This window comes from Mytilus californianus, unplaced genomic scaffold, assembly GCF_021869535.1.
Source record: "Mytilus californianus isolate M0D057914Y unplaced genomic scaffold, xbMytCali1.0.p SCAF_7, whole genome shotgun sequence".
In the NCBI taxonomy this organism is placed as follows: Eukaryota; Metazoa; Mollusca; class Bivalvia; order Mytilida; family Mytilidae; genus Mytilus; species Mytilus californianus.
This window is the reverse complement of record NW_026262723.1, coordinates 69,341,168-69,357,577: the sequence shown is the minus strand read 5'-3', so window position 1 is coordinate 69,357,577 and position 16,410 is coordinate 69,341,168. Positions and strand designations below refer to the sequence as shown.

At 33.7% G+C, this 16,410-nt stretch overlaps 1 protein-coding gene across 1 annotated transcript; it reads right to left on the bottom strand.

Annotated features, from left to right (window-relative positions):
* Positions 1 to 5,942: 5,942 nt before the first annotated feature.
* LOC127708047 (baculoviral IAP repeat-containing protein 5-like) lies at positions 5,943 to 15,653 on the bottom strand. Its single transcript, XM_052212841.1, has 4 exons — positions 15,435 to 15,653; positions 10,136 to 10,245; positions 9,383 to 9,500; positions 5,943 to 6,195 (listed from the first exon to the last, which is right to left on the bottom strand). Exons 1-4 carry the CDS (start codon positions 15,552 to 15,554, stop codon positions 6,112 to 6,114), a joined length of 432 nt encoding a protein of 143 aa, XP_052068801.1. The 5' UTR covers positions 15,555 to 15,653; the 3' UTR covers positions 5,943 to 6,111.
* Between the last annotated feature and the right edge of the window lie 757 nt (positions 15,654 to 16,410).

The window sequence follows — 16,410 nt, the reverse complement described above, 5'->3', positions numbered from 1 at the left end:
GTTATATTAATCCGTTTCCTAAAATGAACCGTGAAAAGGAGGTAAATGTCAGATGAAACCTGCCAGAGTGATATGTAAACGGTAAAATTATTCCATACACCAAATATAGCTGACCTATGATATAGTTTTAAAACAAGAGTCAGTGCACAAGCTGGAATGTCTCACATGTCTTACTTGACAGGAAAGATTATCCTAATATAAAGATAACTTTATATTGTACTACAAAGAAAGCGCTTATGAAATGACAGAGGAACAGATAGATTACTATAGAGAATTCAGCAGAATCCTAATATAAACATAACTTATTGTACTACATAGAAAGTACTGAAAGATGTAACAGATAGCCAGATAGGAGTGATGGCTTCACAGTAACTCCCAATAGTCACCACAGCCTGTATGTTTGGATACAGCTAGCAATTTCAAGGGGAAAATTTCTATGAATGAAAAGTATTTACACATCAAATTACACAAGAAATCAAAAAATATTATTCATTTGTCTTCTTTTTTTTTTGCATGGGCAAATAACTGCATTTTCGCAGTGAAAATTGTAGTGATCTTTCCGATTTTGACTTTGTATTATCAAGATTTCACAAAGGACAGAAAAATAGGTACCTTTATAAAAGCATTTCTAAATAAAACTGATAATTAAAACAAAAGCTTTGACTGGTAATGACTACCTACACGTACTGTTAATTGCACCAATATGAATCAATCAACACTGGCATACTAAAATGCATATAGATTTTTTTATCCCATCTGCAATTGTAGGGTGTATATTCTTTTTTTTCCCTTGTGTTCCTGTTTTTCCGTCCTGTACCAAGTTAAAGGTTTGGTTTAAGGATAAAATGGAGAATGGAAATGGGGAATGTGTCAAAGAGACAACAACCCGACCAAAGAGCAGAAAACAGCCGAAGGCCACCAATGGGTCTTCAACACAGCGAGAAAATCCCGCACCCGGAGGCGGGCTTCAGCTGGCCCCTAAACAAAAAAGTGTAGTAGTTAAATGAAAATAGACGTCACACTAAACTCCAAAACATATAAATGAACTAAAATTAAAAAACATACAAGACTAACAAAGGCCAGAGGCTCCTGACTTGGGACAGACGCAAAAATGTGGCGGGTTAAACATGTTTTGTGAGATATCAACCCTCCCCCTATACCTATAGCCAATGTAGAATAAACAAACACACAGCAATACGCACAGTAAAACTCGGTGTAAAAGAAGTCCTAGTCCGATGTCAGAATAGGTAACAAAATGTTTACCATGAAGTCACAGTATTTCTCCTTTGAATTCCAAATGAAATTGATTTAAGCAAATATAGGTCAGCATACCACCTCCAACAATGAGCAAAACCCATACTATATAAGTCAGCTATGAAAGGCCCTGACGTACACAAATGTGAAATGATTCAAAAGTGAACATTTGTAGCCTTATTTATGACCAAAAAAAAAGAAAAACAAATACAACAGACAGAAACCAATGAAAAAACACTGAATTAAAGGCTACCGACTTCATAAAAAAATACAAAAAAGACAGCCATTTCAATTGATATTTTATAGTGTGTCTTTCTATGTTGTGATGTTACACTATTGTTTCCGATAAGGGTGAAGGTTTGGTACCATTAAAACGTTTAAACCCGCTGCAATTGTTTGCACCTGTTCTAAGTCAGGAATCTGATGTTCAGTAGTTGTCGTTTGTTGATGTGGTTCATAAGTGTTTCTCGTTTCTCATATAGATTAGACCGTTGGTTTTCCCATTTGAATGGTTTTACACTAGTTATTTTTGGGGCCCTTTATAGCTTGCTGTGCGGTATGAGCCAAGGCTCCGTGTTGAAAACTGTACTTTGACCTATAATGGTTTACTTTTATTAATTGTGACTTGGATGGAGAGTTGTCTCATTGGCACTCATACCACATCTTCTTATATCTATTATATAAATAACACATAGCTGAGAGGGTGATAGAGCAGATTGTTACCCTGAGAAAACATTGTCAACTGAGGCGAAGCCAAGGTTGACAATGTCTTTTCAAGGGGTAACAATATGCTCTATCACCCTCTAAGATATGTGTTATTTAATCTATTATACTGAATGTTCTGTTATTACTGTCTATTAGATTTCAAATTCAACATAATAAATTATGTGGTCTTGAACATAACAATCATCCTTATTTATTAAAGAGCACACCTTACAATCATTCCATACACCAAATATAGTTGACCTATTGTTTATAGCATACAAGAAACAGACAAAACCATCAAAACTTTATATTGACCAATGAACCATTAAAAGGAGGTCAAGGTCAGATGAACCCTACCAGACAGACATGTACACCGTATAATAATTACATGCATAAAAAAAAATGACATATTGCATATAGTATTGATGAAACAAACTTAACAAGAAAAACTTAATATTGACCAATGAACCATGAAAATGAGGTTAAGGTCAGATGATACCTGTCAGACAGACATATACACCTCATAATTATTCCATACACCAAATATAGTAGACCTATTGCTTATAGTATCCGAGATATGGACTTAACCATGAAAACTTAACCTTGTTCCCTGATCCATGAAATGAGGTCCAGGTAAGTTAAATCTGTCTGACAGGCATGAGGACTTTGCTAGGTACGCACATACCAAATATTGTTATCCTATTACTCACAATAAGAGAGAAACTAACATTACAAAAAAACTTTTTTTTTTCAAGTAATCACTGAACCATGAAAATGAGGTCAAGGACAATGGACATATGACAGACAGAAACTTCATAACATAAGGCATCTATATACAAAGTATGAAGCATCCAGGTCGTCTACCTGATGTGATATTAAGCTTTTAAGTAGTTAGTTAACACAGCCATTGCCGAATCACTATCCCTAAGTCGAGCTTTCTGCGACAGAAGTCACAGGCTTGACGAAAAACAGTTGAAAATGGCTTGACGAAAAACAGTTGAAAATGGCTTGACTCATTAGATTGGCACAAAGCACAAAAAACATGACAAAATACAAAGAACCGATCAAAGAGTACATGTAAATGCAGTTACTTCAAGCTAGTTCAAATCCAATAACAAAAAATAAATGAATCATGTTCTCCCTGACTAAAATATCAACCAGTACACATCCAACATTTAGTGTAAGTGTAGGACCATAACAATTCACACCATATCAAAATTGGTTTTCAAGTTTAAATGACGCTGCTATGATTTTTGTTAAATTGGTTTTCAAACAAAAAATAAATCAATTTCCTCATCAGTACTGTTTTTGTTCTCTTTTCTTCTAGCACTTTGATAGAATGTGACCTGTTATGCAAATGATGTGAGCGCCTAAATAGTAGATACTGAAAAAAACAATTCTTCACAATATGTCCCAGAGTATGATTCAAATCTTGTCTGAAATATTGCAATATGTGTACCAAATATTTCCAGCATATTGTTACACCTCTACTTGCTTACATCTTTTAGAGAAAGATTAGATAAACCTTATTTTTTTTTTACAAATACAAAATAAAGAACTTTTGTGAGCATGCTCACATACCCAACAGCCACACATTGTCACTGGGCAAACAAAATCTCACCAGATTCCTAAGTTTAAAGACTCATACCTCCTACAAAAGTCAACTGATAAAAATGCCTTTTGGGTATGCACATCTCCATATTATGTCCTTATTATCTACACAGTTTCTTGAAATTCTGTTGTGTGGTTTCAGAGGAGTTGCGATGGCAAACTGTTGCAGTATATTCAGGCCAAAAATCTAAGTTCACAGGGGCTTATTCTTAACAAGAGTGCACACGCTGAAATGTCTCGCCTTCTTTACTAATCATTGATATTATGTTGATAGTCCTAAATATAAAGCTTTATTACAACTGCCACATAAACTTAACATTAACCAAGTAAACTAAACATTGACCAATGAACCATGAAAATGAGGTCAAGGTCAGATAAACAATGCTAGGCAGGCATGTACAGCTAACAAATCTTCCATACAACAAATATAGTTGACCTATTGCTTATAGTTTAAGAAAAACAGACCAAAACACAAAAACTTAACACTGACCAATGAACCTTGAAAATGAGGTCAAGGTCAAATAAAACCTGCATGACTGACATATAGATCATAAAATATTTCCATACACCAAATATAGTTGAACTATTGCATATATAGTATTAGAAAAAAAACTCAAAAACTTAACTATAACCACTGAACCATGAAAATGAGGTCAAGGTCAGATGACACCTGCCAGTTGGACATGTACACCTTACAATCATTCCATACACCAAATATAGTAGACCTATTGCATACAGTATAAGAAAAACAGACCAAAACACAAAAACTCAACTATAACCACTGAACCATGAAAATGAGGTCAAGGTCAGATGACACCTGCCAGTTGGACATGTACATCTTACAGTCCTTCCATACACCAAATATACTAGACCTATTGCTTATAGTATCTGAGATATGGACTTGACCACCAAAACTTAACCATGTTCACTGAACCATGAAAATGAGGTCAAGGACATTGGACATGTGACTGACAGAAACTTCGTAACATGAGGCATCCATATACAAAGTATGAAGCATCCAGATCTTCTACCTTCTAAAATATAAAGCTTTTAAGAAGTTAGCTAACGCCGTCGCCGCCGGATCACTATCCCTATGTCGAGCTTTCTGCGACAAAAGTCGCAGGCTCGACAAAAACTAGAGGCTCTCAAGAGCTTGTGTCGCTCACCTGTATTTATTGATGCTTTGGAAATCATGTAAAATAAGGTTAAAATCATAATTAATAGTATTAGATATTAGATATTATAATGATATCTAAGATAATAACAAAAAACTGCAAAATTTTTGTAAAATTACTAACTCAGAGGCAGCAACCCAACAATGGGTTGTCTGATTCGTCTGAAAATTTCAGGGCAGATAAATCTAAATCTGATGAACATTTTTGCCACCTGTCAGATTTGCTCTAAATGCTTTAGTTTCAGAGATATAAACCAAAAACTGCATTTTACTCCTATGCTCTATTTTTAACCAAGTCGGCCATGATGGTTGGAAGGCGGGGTCATTGGACAAATTTTTTAAACTAGATACCCTAATAATGATTATGGCCAAGTATGGTTAAATTTGTCTCAGTAGTTTCAGAGAAGAAGATTTTTGTAAAAGCTCACAAAAATTTACAAAAAATTGTTAAAAATTGACTATTAAGGGCAATAACTCCTAAAGGGGTCGACTGACAATTTTGGTCATGACAACTTATTTGTAGATCTTACTTTGCTGAACATTATTGCTGTTTACAGTTTATCTCTATCTATAATAATATTCAAGATAATAACAAAAAACTGCAAAATTTCCTTAAAATTACCAATTCAGGGGCAGCAACCCAACAACAGGTTGTCAGATTTGTCTGAAAATTTCAAGGCAGATAGATCTTGACCTGATAATCAGTTTTACCCTGTCAGATTTACTCTAAATGCTTTGGTTTCAGAGATATAAGCCAAAATCTACATTTTACCCCTATGTTCTATTTTTAGCCATGGTGGCCATCTTGGTTGGTTGGCGGGGTCATCAGACACATTTCTAAACTAGATACCCTAATGATGATTGTGGCCAAGCTTGGTTAAATTTAGCCCAGTGGTTTCAGAGGAGAAGATTTTTGTAAAAAGCTAACGACGACGGACGACGACGAACCCCAAGTGATGAGAAAAGCTCACTTGGCCCTTCAGGCCAGGTGAGCTAAAAATAATTGAATCCTAATTTCCTGTCGATATGCACATCTACATAGTATGTCCTTATTATCTTCAAAGTTTCATGAAATTCTGTTTCGTGGTTTCTGAGGAGGTGTAATGACAAGAACAGGACTGACGGACTGGTCAAAAACATTATACCCTACAGAACTTTGTTCCGTGGGGTATAAAAAAATGGATTTTGAATAAGAAAATAAAACATCACAATTTTTAATGTAAAAAAGCATTTATAAATATATACCCATACATTTAACATAAATCTTTATTGCAAAGTCTCTCTCTTTCATTCACTATACATGCTTTCACTTTTAAAGAATATTTTCTACATTTTCACTGCTTGTACATCAGTCATTGTAATGAATGTTAGCCCGCTAACTTCTTCATCTCATCTCGGACACCTGATACTGTGTCCATAAATTCATTTAGAGTTTTATCAAGGATCTTTTTCTGAAAAAAAGAGATAAGAAATTAATATTACTGTACAAAGATACTGATGTATAATAAGATAAATGGAGAATGTATCCATGGGACACAGATGATGCCACAGCTTGCATATAACATTATAAAGGGACATAACTATAGAACTGTAAAAGTGACGTCACCTAAATTCGAACTTGATCTGTGTTTTATGGTAATAAGATTTGAGTATAAGTTTCATAACATTTGGTTGAGGCTAATTGAAGTTAGAGATCAGAAACCAATTTCGGGACGGACAAGGGTAAAACTGGTGAAAGATATTGACAGGAAGCACATTTTTAGGATACTTTTTGACAGCAGATTTTTTGTGATGACAGAAATCTGCTAGAGTTATCAGGTTGTACAGGTTCATGAAACCAAAGTTCAGACTGAAAATCATGTGTCTAGAATGTGTGTATGCATTAATACTACTGCACAAAGATACTCATGAAAAATGAAGTCAATTTCAGATAAAAAAATATTGACAAGAAGCACCTCTTAGAATAGAGTTTGGCAGCAGAAGAATATTTTTGATGATAACAGGTCTCAGCTATAGTAATCAGGATGCACAGGTTCATGAAACGGTGGTCGTGATTGAAAATCATGTGTCCAAGATGTGTGTACACAACTTTAGGAGAACCCTGGAACTAATTTTCTTAGTTATAAACAAGGCATATTATCCACAGGGCTCACAACACTTCAGAAATTTAGGAAGAAGTGATCTCTCCCTTATAACCAAACAGTTAGAAGTGAATGCCTCATGGAAAAGTGAGGGTTTGTAATAATGTTTTTAATTCAATACATTTGCTAGCCACACATTTCTGGATTATTATGAGTCTTTTTCACTACAAATGTTAAGGTTTTACAATGTATTTCCTTACTTTATGGTCAGAATAAGTTGATAAAGGAGTTAAAAAAATAAAACATTGAATTTTCTTTATTCTCATAGCTCTTTCAAGCATAAGTCTGTTTAGATTTGCTCAAGTAAAATTAACCAAAAACCAACATGACCAATGAGACCCCTATCCAATGTGTTGTCATGTCAGATAAAATAAATGTTTTCTATTTATAAATTATCAGAATGTCACCAAAACCAATGACACTTCTATTCAATGTTTCAGTCTGGACAGTCGTTTCATGATTCTGTGCATTCTGTGATGAAGTCATGATAAATGTTTTCTTTTTATAAATTATCAGAATGTTGATATTAACCAGGACTTACCTACATTTTCAAAATGACAAGAAGTTGTAAACAAGAGAGAAAAACAAGCAAATTTGAGCATGTGGTCATATACATGTATGTGTATGTAAGATTACTTTTATTAATGAAGTTTGGAAATAATCAATTTAAACTTTACTGAAAATCTATGTTAATGCAAACTACTCTAAAATGCTTTTGTATAGCAATATCTAGAACCGTAGGGAAATAAACTAGCTCCTTTTTGCCTTGTGTGATGAGCCTGGACTCATTTATATTTTTCATTAATTAACATTTTTTTTCAAGGTAATGTGATGTTTAACTTTTTTAGATGGTTCATATGATGAAACCATTGCCTGAAAATTAATTATATCTACATGTTTGACACAGCTTCACTTGCATACATGTGAACCCCCCCCACCCCCGACGGGAGAACAATAATCCCGTTTTCAGGGGTCTCCTCCCGTCCTCCTGTTGGAGAAAAAAATCCTGTGTAAAAAAATATTTCATGAATGAAAATTTTCAGGCGCCATTTTTTTTTACTACGATATTTACAAATGTTTGTTATTGAAGATGAAAAAACCCGAGAGTAACGAACATATCCAGTGTAACTGACATTACCTGTACACAACACGTGTAGATTTTGACCTTGCCAACTGTTAATTACATGTAACAAGTGATAATAGTTTGATTGCATAATAAACAGGTGTCAGCTCAGGTGATAGAATATTAATATGGCTTCTGTCTATGGCACACGCAAAGGATGATTAAAGAGAAATACCGGCAATGATCAGCTGATAGAAAAGTGGAATGTTGTTGTCAAAACATTATTGCCAATATTGGAAGGTTTTGAAGCTGAAAAAAACATTTAATTAACTTTCAACTCATTAAAAAAACCAAAAAATGCCTATTTCGCACTCCAATGCGTACATTAAAGGATTTTCATCATGCTCAACAAGATCCAAACTGACAGCAGTAAACATTGACTAAAAGACAATTCACAGCATCCTGAGTATAAAAATCAACAAACTGTTACCAGGATCAGGATCACTTTATATATTTAGTGCAGAGTCACGTTTATTGAAAGCAGCCAAGTCAGCTTGTACAGTTGTACTTTTTAGTCCTACATGACCAAGTGTTAAAGACCAGTGATTCAGTTATTAAATAATATATGTCAATGGTATATAGATCTATAGACAGTGATCTAGCTAAAAATAGTAAAATACTTTACACTGTTTGAGTCTTAAATTTTCTAGAAAAAAAACCATGCATTAATCAATTATCAAAAACAAAGCAAGGAACAGAATCTTCTCAATATTTCCTTCTGCAATGTGATAGCATTCGAATAGAAAGGCTACTAAGGTACTATAAACACATTACATTCGGATGGAAAGTTGAAGAAAAAACACTTTAAAAGACAATTTCTACATCATACGGTTACATTTACGATAACATTTATGTCGATAAAAAACCTCCTGATCTGAGTCCTAATCTCCTGACCAAAATTTCCCAATTTCCTGATCTGAGTTTCACAGTCCATCACATGTATGCACTTGTTACCAACCACTTCCGTGAACGTCAATATTTTTGGTAAATTCAACACATTATTTGGGGCAGGTGTTGAATTTTGCACCTCAACCATTAATTCACTCTTCAAATAAATATTATTGCTTTCCACAATTTGGGTATTTTTCACACATTTTACATGCTTGCGACATATTGCAAATTTATAAATTATTGCCAATATTACGACTGGGTGAGTATCGCAATAATAAGATCTAGCATTCTAAGTTTTAAAACATATATTTGTAGGCAGCATTTCCTGAAATCCCAAAAATTATTCTCACATTTTGGTCTATCATTCGAAATTGCAATAACAAAAACATACAATAATTTCTAAATTTACAGTAAGCAAAATTAACCCATGCATAAAAAATTTCTGTGTTTACCGTATTCTCAGATCTGCCAAACTGTACTTACTGATTTATTTTTATTTCTAGTCATCTCTAGCTTTAATACTTGTTCACATGTCATACTCTCTAAAGGTTGTGTCAGTTGTAGGAAAGGACAGGATGGTGAATGATTCTTATGTTCTTGCCTGAAAATACATACAGAATATCTTATTTTTTAACAAATAGTACTACACATGTTTATCTTCATGTTTGCAAATCATACATATGTATATGAATGTCAATGATTTTGAAAAGCACACCTTTAAGAAAATGTGTAACTTGAAGGCAGAACATGTGTATGTTGACAGGATTGATTGATTGATTGATTGGTGTTTCAAGCCACTTTCAGCACTTTTGACTATTTCATGACAGTCAGTTTTTTTTTAATTGGAGAAAGTCGAAGTTTCCAGATAGAACCGAGACCTTCGGCTGAAAAACTGACAATCTTAGTCAATTAAGATTTGGAGTCGAATATTCCTGCCACGTGTACATGTAATTAAACATTTTTTAAAAATGACCCTAACTATTTCAAATTGCAATTAAGAACAGATTTATTACAATTGTATTTGATGCATGTGAAATATTTGCAGACTTTTTTTATCTTTACAGTGAAATATTCTTGGAAAAAGATTACCGAAAAATTTTACAACTGTAAAGTACAGTAGTTAAAATCTTATCATGCTTATTGTGCGTTATTTTCCAGGTGACAGATAGCTATGTGTGTTTTGTGTATATGTTTAAGGGATATTATATTTTAATTCATGTATGCAATCATATTCACCATGGATCATCATCTGGTTCCCATCCATCTAATTCTTTAAAACACATAAAACATTGTACAGCATCTGGTTCATTTTCTGTTGCACAACTATAAAACCCAGCTTTAGCTAACTGAAATAGAAAAAAAATCACTGAATGCAATTTAATACAATTTAAATGTGTATATTTTTTTAATATAGCTTTCAATCAACGTGAAAAAGCTGTAATATGTTGAAGATAAAATGTTCTCAATACATGAACTGCTTTTAATCAGGGTTTCACCAGGGAATTTTTTTATTTTAGCCATCACTTTCACAAAATAAACAATGTTAGAATTTTTCAAGTTGAACTTTTCAGATGTGTGAAGTTTGTGGGTTTTTTTTTTTTTGTGTTGACTGTTTGTCCCATTTTTAGCTAGAATTTTTCTGACTTTATACTTATTTCGCAGTTTGTTAAACACTGGTTTTAGAACTGAATTTCATTTTTATATTAGAATGTACAATGTAACTGTTGTATAATCATATAGAACAATACTCAACACAAGAAATAGAGTAATTTTATAAGATAACACAAAAAATGTTTAGAAAGTTTAGGAGTATGAAACTAAGGGAAAAATTAAGAAAAAAAATATTGATTGTTGGTTGCTTAACGTCCAGTGTACTGGTATATGAGTCATAGACATAATAGTAAATGTCTGCAGGAAGCCAGTTCATGACCACTGTCGTGAGACGGTGAAAATGGCAGTCCATTACTCAACACCGCGAATACAGGGCCCTCAGAAGTGAAAACACTCCCAATCCACAATGGGATCGGAGTGTATGCTGACACATACCAGTTTTTGGTAACTGTACCACATTGAACTGCAAACTTGGACTATCAGTATGTCATTGAATTATACAATCAGATGTTGTAGCTTGCGGATAATCAGGAGCTGATCAAGCATATCTGTTCAGCTGTAATGACCGAGACGTGACTGGTCAGTGGTTTGATGCGAATGAGAATGATGACATGATCTGGCCTGAACCAATCCGGCTTCTGTGGCCATACCAGGGAAATAATCCCCACCTGCACAGCTCATGTCCATCACTTGACTTACTTGGCTGCTTTGTCTATACTCAGAAAAGATACACCATATTGACTATTGCCATTTGTCCGCCATTAATGAACATCACAGAAAATTCTGTAAAATTTTGATCTCACAAGAAGTGCTTTTAGTCAATAGTTCAAGTATAACAAGTTTTGCAAATTCTTGGGTTAAGTGTCGTAGATTCCTAAATAGGGATATCATATAAGCTCTATTTTTTTAGCGTAAACCTGGGACTATTATACTAACGGGACTGGAAACGGTTACACCAATCAGTGTAATAATATCAACATCACGGTCGTTAGAACGAGACTTTACCCGCCATATTGTTTTGACAGTGACAGCGTGCCTTGATCTTATAATTTCCGTAATTTGTTTTTTTATTTTATAGTTATTCGAAATGATAATCCTTAATCTAAACATGATTACTATAATGATAAAAGATATCTCGATCTTTGACAATCCCATCTTAAGAGTAAACAAGAGTGGACACGCTGAAATGTCTCGCCTTCTTTACTAACCATTGATATTATGTTGATAGTCCTAAATGAAAGCTTTACTACAACTATTACATAAACTTAACATGATCCAAGAAAATGAAGTCAAGGTCATATAAACCAAACAAGAAATACATGTACACCTTACAATCATTCAATACACTAAATATAGTTGACCTATTGCTTATAGTTTCTAAGAAACAGACTTAACCAAGAAAACTAAACATTGACCAATGAATCGTGAAAATGAGGTCAAAGTCAGATGAACCATGCCAGGCAGACATGAAAAGCTTACAATCCTTCCATACAACAAATATAGCTGACCTATTGCTTATAGTTTAAGAAAAACAGACTGAAACACTTAAACTTAACACTGAGCAATGAACTGTGAAAATGAGGTCAAGGTCAAATAAAACCTGCGAGACTGACATGTACATCATAGAATATTTCCATACACCAAATATAGTTGACTTATTGCATAATAGAAAAAAGACCAAAACTCAAAAACTTAACTTTGACCACTGAACCATGAAAATGAGGTCAAAGTCAGATGACACCTGCCAGTTGGACATGTACACCTTACAATCATTCCATACACCAAATATAGTAGACCTATTGGATAAAGTATAAGAAAAACGGACCAAAACACAAAAACTTAACTATAACCACTGAACCATGAAAATGAGGTCAAGGTCAGATGACACCTGCCAGTTGGACATGTACACCTTACAATCATTCCATACACCAAATATAATAGACCTATTGGATAAAGTATAAGAAAAACGGACCAAAACACAAAAACTTAACTATAACCACTGAACCATGAAAATGAGGTTAAGGTCAGATGACACCTGCCAGTTGGACATGTACACCATACAATCATTCCATACACCAAATATAATAGACCTATTGCATACAGTATAAGAAAAACAGACCAAAACACAAAAACTTAACTATAACCACTGAACCATGAAAATGAGGTCAAGGTCAGATGACACCTGCCAGTTGGACATGTACACCTTACAATCATTCCATACACCAAATATAATAGACCTATTGCATACAGTATAAGAAAAACAGACCAAAACACAAAAACTTAACTATAACCACTGAACCATGAAAATGAGGTCAAGGTCAGATGACACCTGCCAGTTGGACATGTACACCTTACAGTCCTTCCATACACCAAATATACTAGACCTATTGCTTATAGTATCTGAGATATGGACTTGACCACCAAAACTTAACCTTGTTCACTGATCCATGAAATGAGGTCGAGGTCAAGTGAAAACTGTCTGACAGGCATGAGGACCTTGCAAGGTATGCACATACTAAATATAGTTATCCTATTACTTATAATAAGAGAGAATTTAACATTACAAATAATCTGAACTTTTTTTTCAAGTAGTCACTGAACCATGAAAATGAGGTCAAGGAAATTGGACATGTGACTGACGGAAACTTCGTAACATGAGGCATCCATATACAAAGTATGAAGCATCCAGGTCTTCCACCTTCTAAAATATAAAGCTTTTAAGAAGTTAGCTAACGCCGCCGCCGCCGCCGCCGCCGGATCGCTATCCCTATGTCGAGCTTTCTGCGACAAAAGTCGCAGGCTCGACAAAAATGACACTTAAAGATTGAAATTTTCAGGATGAAAATAGCGTGGGGATGATGTGGAAAAAAGTATATGATTCATAAAATTTCTTATAACTGTTGATTGAAAAGAGATACGCAAGTTTGGTTTGTTGTAAAATCATATGTATATGTTATACAATGTAGTTTGGATTTTCCTATTTTTATTGTCACTTTTTAAAATAAAAAGTGGAATATAAATCTCTTTCTCGTTACTACCGGAACCCACATGCATGGCTCAAATAAATTATACTGTTCCTATAAAATTACCTACTCCTTTTTATGTGTACAATATTTTTATTATAATCAGGGTTAATTTTGCTTAGTAATGGTCTTCTGGTGGCATTAGCATATGACTTTGTGAAAATATGTACACTAGGTTCCATAATTAGAACTACAAAAGTAGGCCGTTCACAGCCATATTGAAATTTTGGTGTAAACACGAAGTTCACAAAAGTTCAAAACAATGTGGCTATATCTTTATGAGACCTGGGTAACTTTTGCCTTTATTTGTTATATGAATTAATTATGAACTGAAATAGTAAACATTGTTTTTATTGCACACTTATTGTTTTTATCAGGATTAATTATGATCTGTTAACCTTTGACACCTTGTTTTCTTAGCGGTCAAGTAAAGCGACGGCATTTCGACTATATCTGGTTTATTTTCAACACTAATATCATGAATATATTGACTACTTATTAATAATTTTTCGTAAACAATATATATTTTTTGCATTTAAACTAATGAATTTAATAATTATTTTTTCATTTCAAATCCACCAATTTTAACAGTATTATATGTATGCTGACTTGTTTGCCGAAATCTATTGTTTACATTCATGTACCGAATGCTAATTTACTACGTGACACGATAAGCTGTCAATCAAAACAAAAAATCAATAATCCGCAATCAAGGCAATGAAATCTCAACAGATCCAGGGCTCGACAATAACGCTTGTCCGATTGTACGGTACCAGAGGAAAAAAATGTCGGACAAGTAAAAACTATATCAAGCTTGTTCGACAGGACAAGTAAAATTATTCTGCAGAAAATAAATTTAATCGAACTTTGATGAAAAAGTAATTATAAACAAAAAAACAAGAAAAGAAGATAAAAACAAGTATTAATTTGACATGTTTACTTGCGACAGTTGTTACCACCTTAAAAACGAAACATTCACCTTCAAGTTTTATAGACAGTTTGGCACCGTAGGAGACATATTTAGGAGACATGATTAATAGACAGTTTGGCAACCCAGGAGACATTTCAGGACCAAGACAAATCACTGAAATCAGTACCTCGTTTTCCTACCTTGTTCTATCATGTCTATTGCTTTATAATGAATACCTTACGGTAATTTTTTTAACAAAAATATTTTTTAAATGAAAATGAAGAAATTATTAACCATAAAATTCACGAAATTATATTTGATCATATGTAGAAAAAAACGATACTTGCAATACGGTGACCTATAGTTGTCAATTTCTGTGTCATTTGGTCTCTTGCAGAGAGTTGTCTCATTGGCAATCATACCTCATCTTTTTTTTTATTGATTGCATTTGAATAAACTTTTTTAAACTTAAAGAACCAGGATACAAATGAGTGTACATTGACAAGCCTATCAGACGGTGCCTCATGTGCTGAGTCTACTTTGGCATTGATGAAAACTAGAACCTAAGTCCTGTGAAATGACTAGATTCAGTTGTTCTCGACTCATATTTTTGAAAAGTATTTCAAAAGATATAAATCAAATTCTGTTCTATTGTTTTAATTCATTTTGTCCCTTGAATCAACTTAAAATGCAAAAAAGGTTATTATAAAGATTTTTTTTTGACAAGTTACAATTTCATTCGGACAAGTAAATTTTGGTATGTACTTGTCCTACTGGACAAGTTGAAAATAAAGTTATTGTAGAGGCCTGAGATTGATCAGTTTCCAGTGTAAACACAGCCATTTTCATTTTAATCAAATATGTTTAATATGAACCTGAAACATGTTTATAACATGTAATGCATGCGACAGAAAAATATAAATATCCACAGTCACTAAAAATCATTTCTATCCATAAATAATTAAAAAAACAAAATAAAAAATCGAAAAACCTTTGCAGGTGTGCATCTACATGACTCATCGAAAGGCCAATTTTCAAATGATTTAAGGCGTTCTGCTTCTAGATGCATCATGAGTTCCTTTTTTGTTTGGGTATATTGTTGTGTTGACATTTCTTTCTTTTTTTGTTGAACTAGTTTACTCTCATATTTTTGTTTTGAAAAGTCCGCGTTGCCCACAATTCATATTCATATCCGGTACACTGAGAAATAAAAAATAATTCTTGCTATTTCGATCTCGTCACCTTTTGTTACAGTCTAGTTTTGTTAGAAAGAAAATGAGTAGAAAGTTGAGTATTGATTGGAACACCGTGTCAATAAACCATAACGCACAAGACAGGGAAATACAAAAAGCATGGAAGTCCTAATATCACACTCCATTTCTAAGATACATGAAACACCAACTAGAGGTGAAAACCTCCTTGACATTTAGTGTTGTTAACCACCAACCCATCACTTATTAAACTTTGACATCAACAAACGCTCCAGGAATATCTGACCACGACATGATCATAACAGACTGTGATACAAAAACACACTACCAGAGTAAACGGCCACGTAAATGCTACATATACTCAAAAGCAAAATTGGAAGATCTCCATAAATAACTGAATATACTATCAACCAAAATCACTGATATGTATCAAAATGATGCTACAGTACAATAATTATGGGACACATTCAAAAACGAACTTTACTCGAATTTAGAAAAGAACATACCATCAAAACTCATCCGCTCTATAACAAGTCTACCATGCATAAACCACAAAATTAGGAAAATATTCATAAAGAAAACTAGGCTATACCAACAAGCAAAGAGAACAAAGAACTGGCCAAACTACAAACATTTTCAGAAAGAATGCAAACGACAAGTCCGAAAGGCTGAAAAGGGATATATCAACAACACCATAATGGAAGGACTGGAAAACAACAACCCAAAACCTTTTTGGAAATACATCAAATCTAGAAA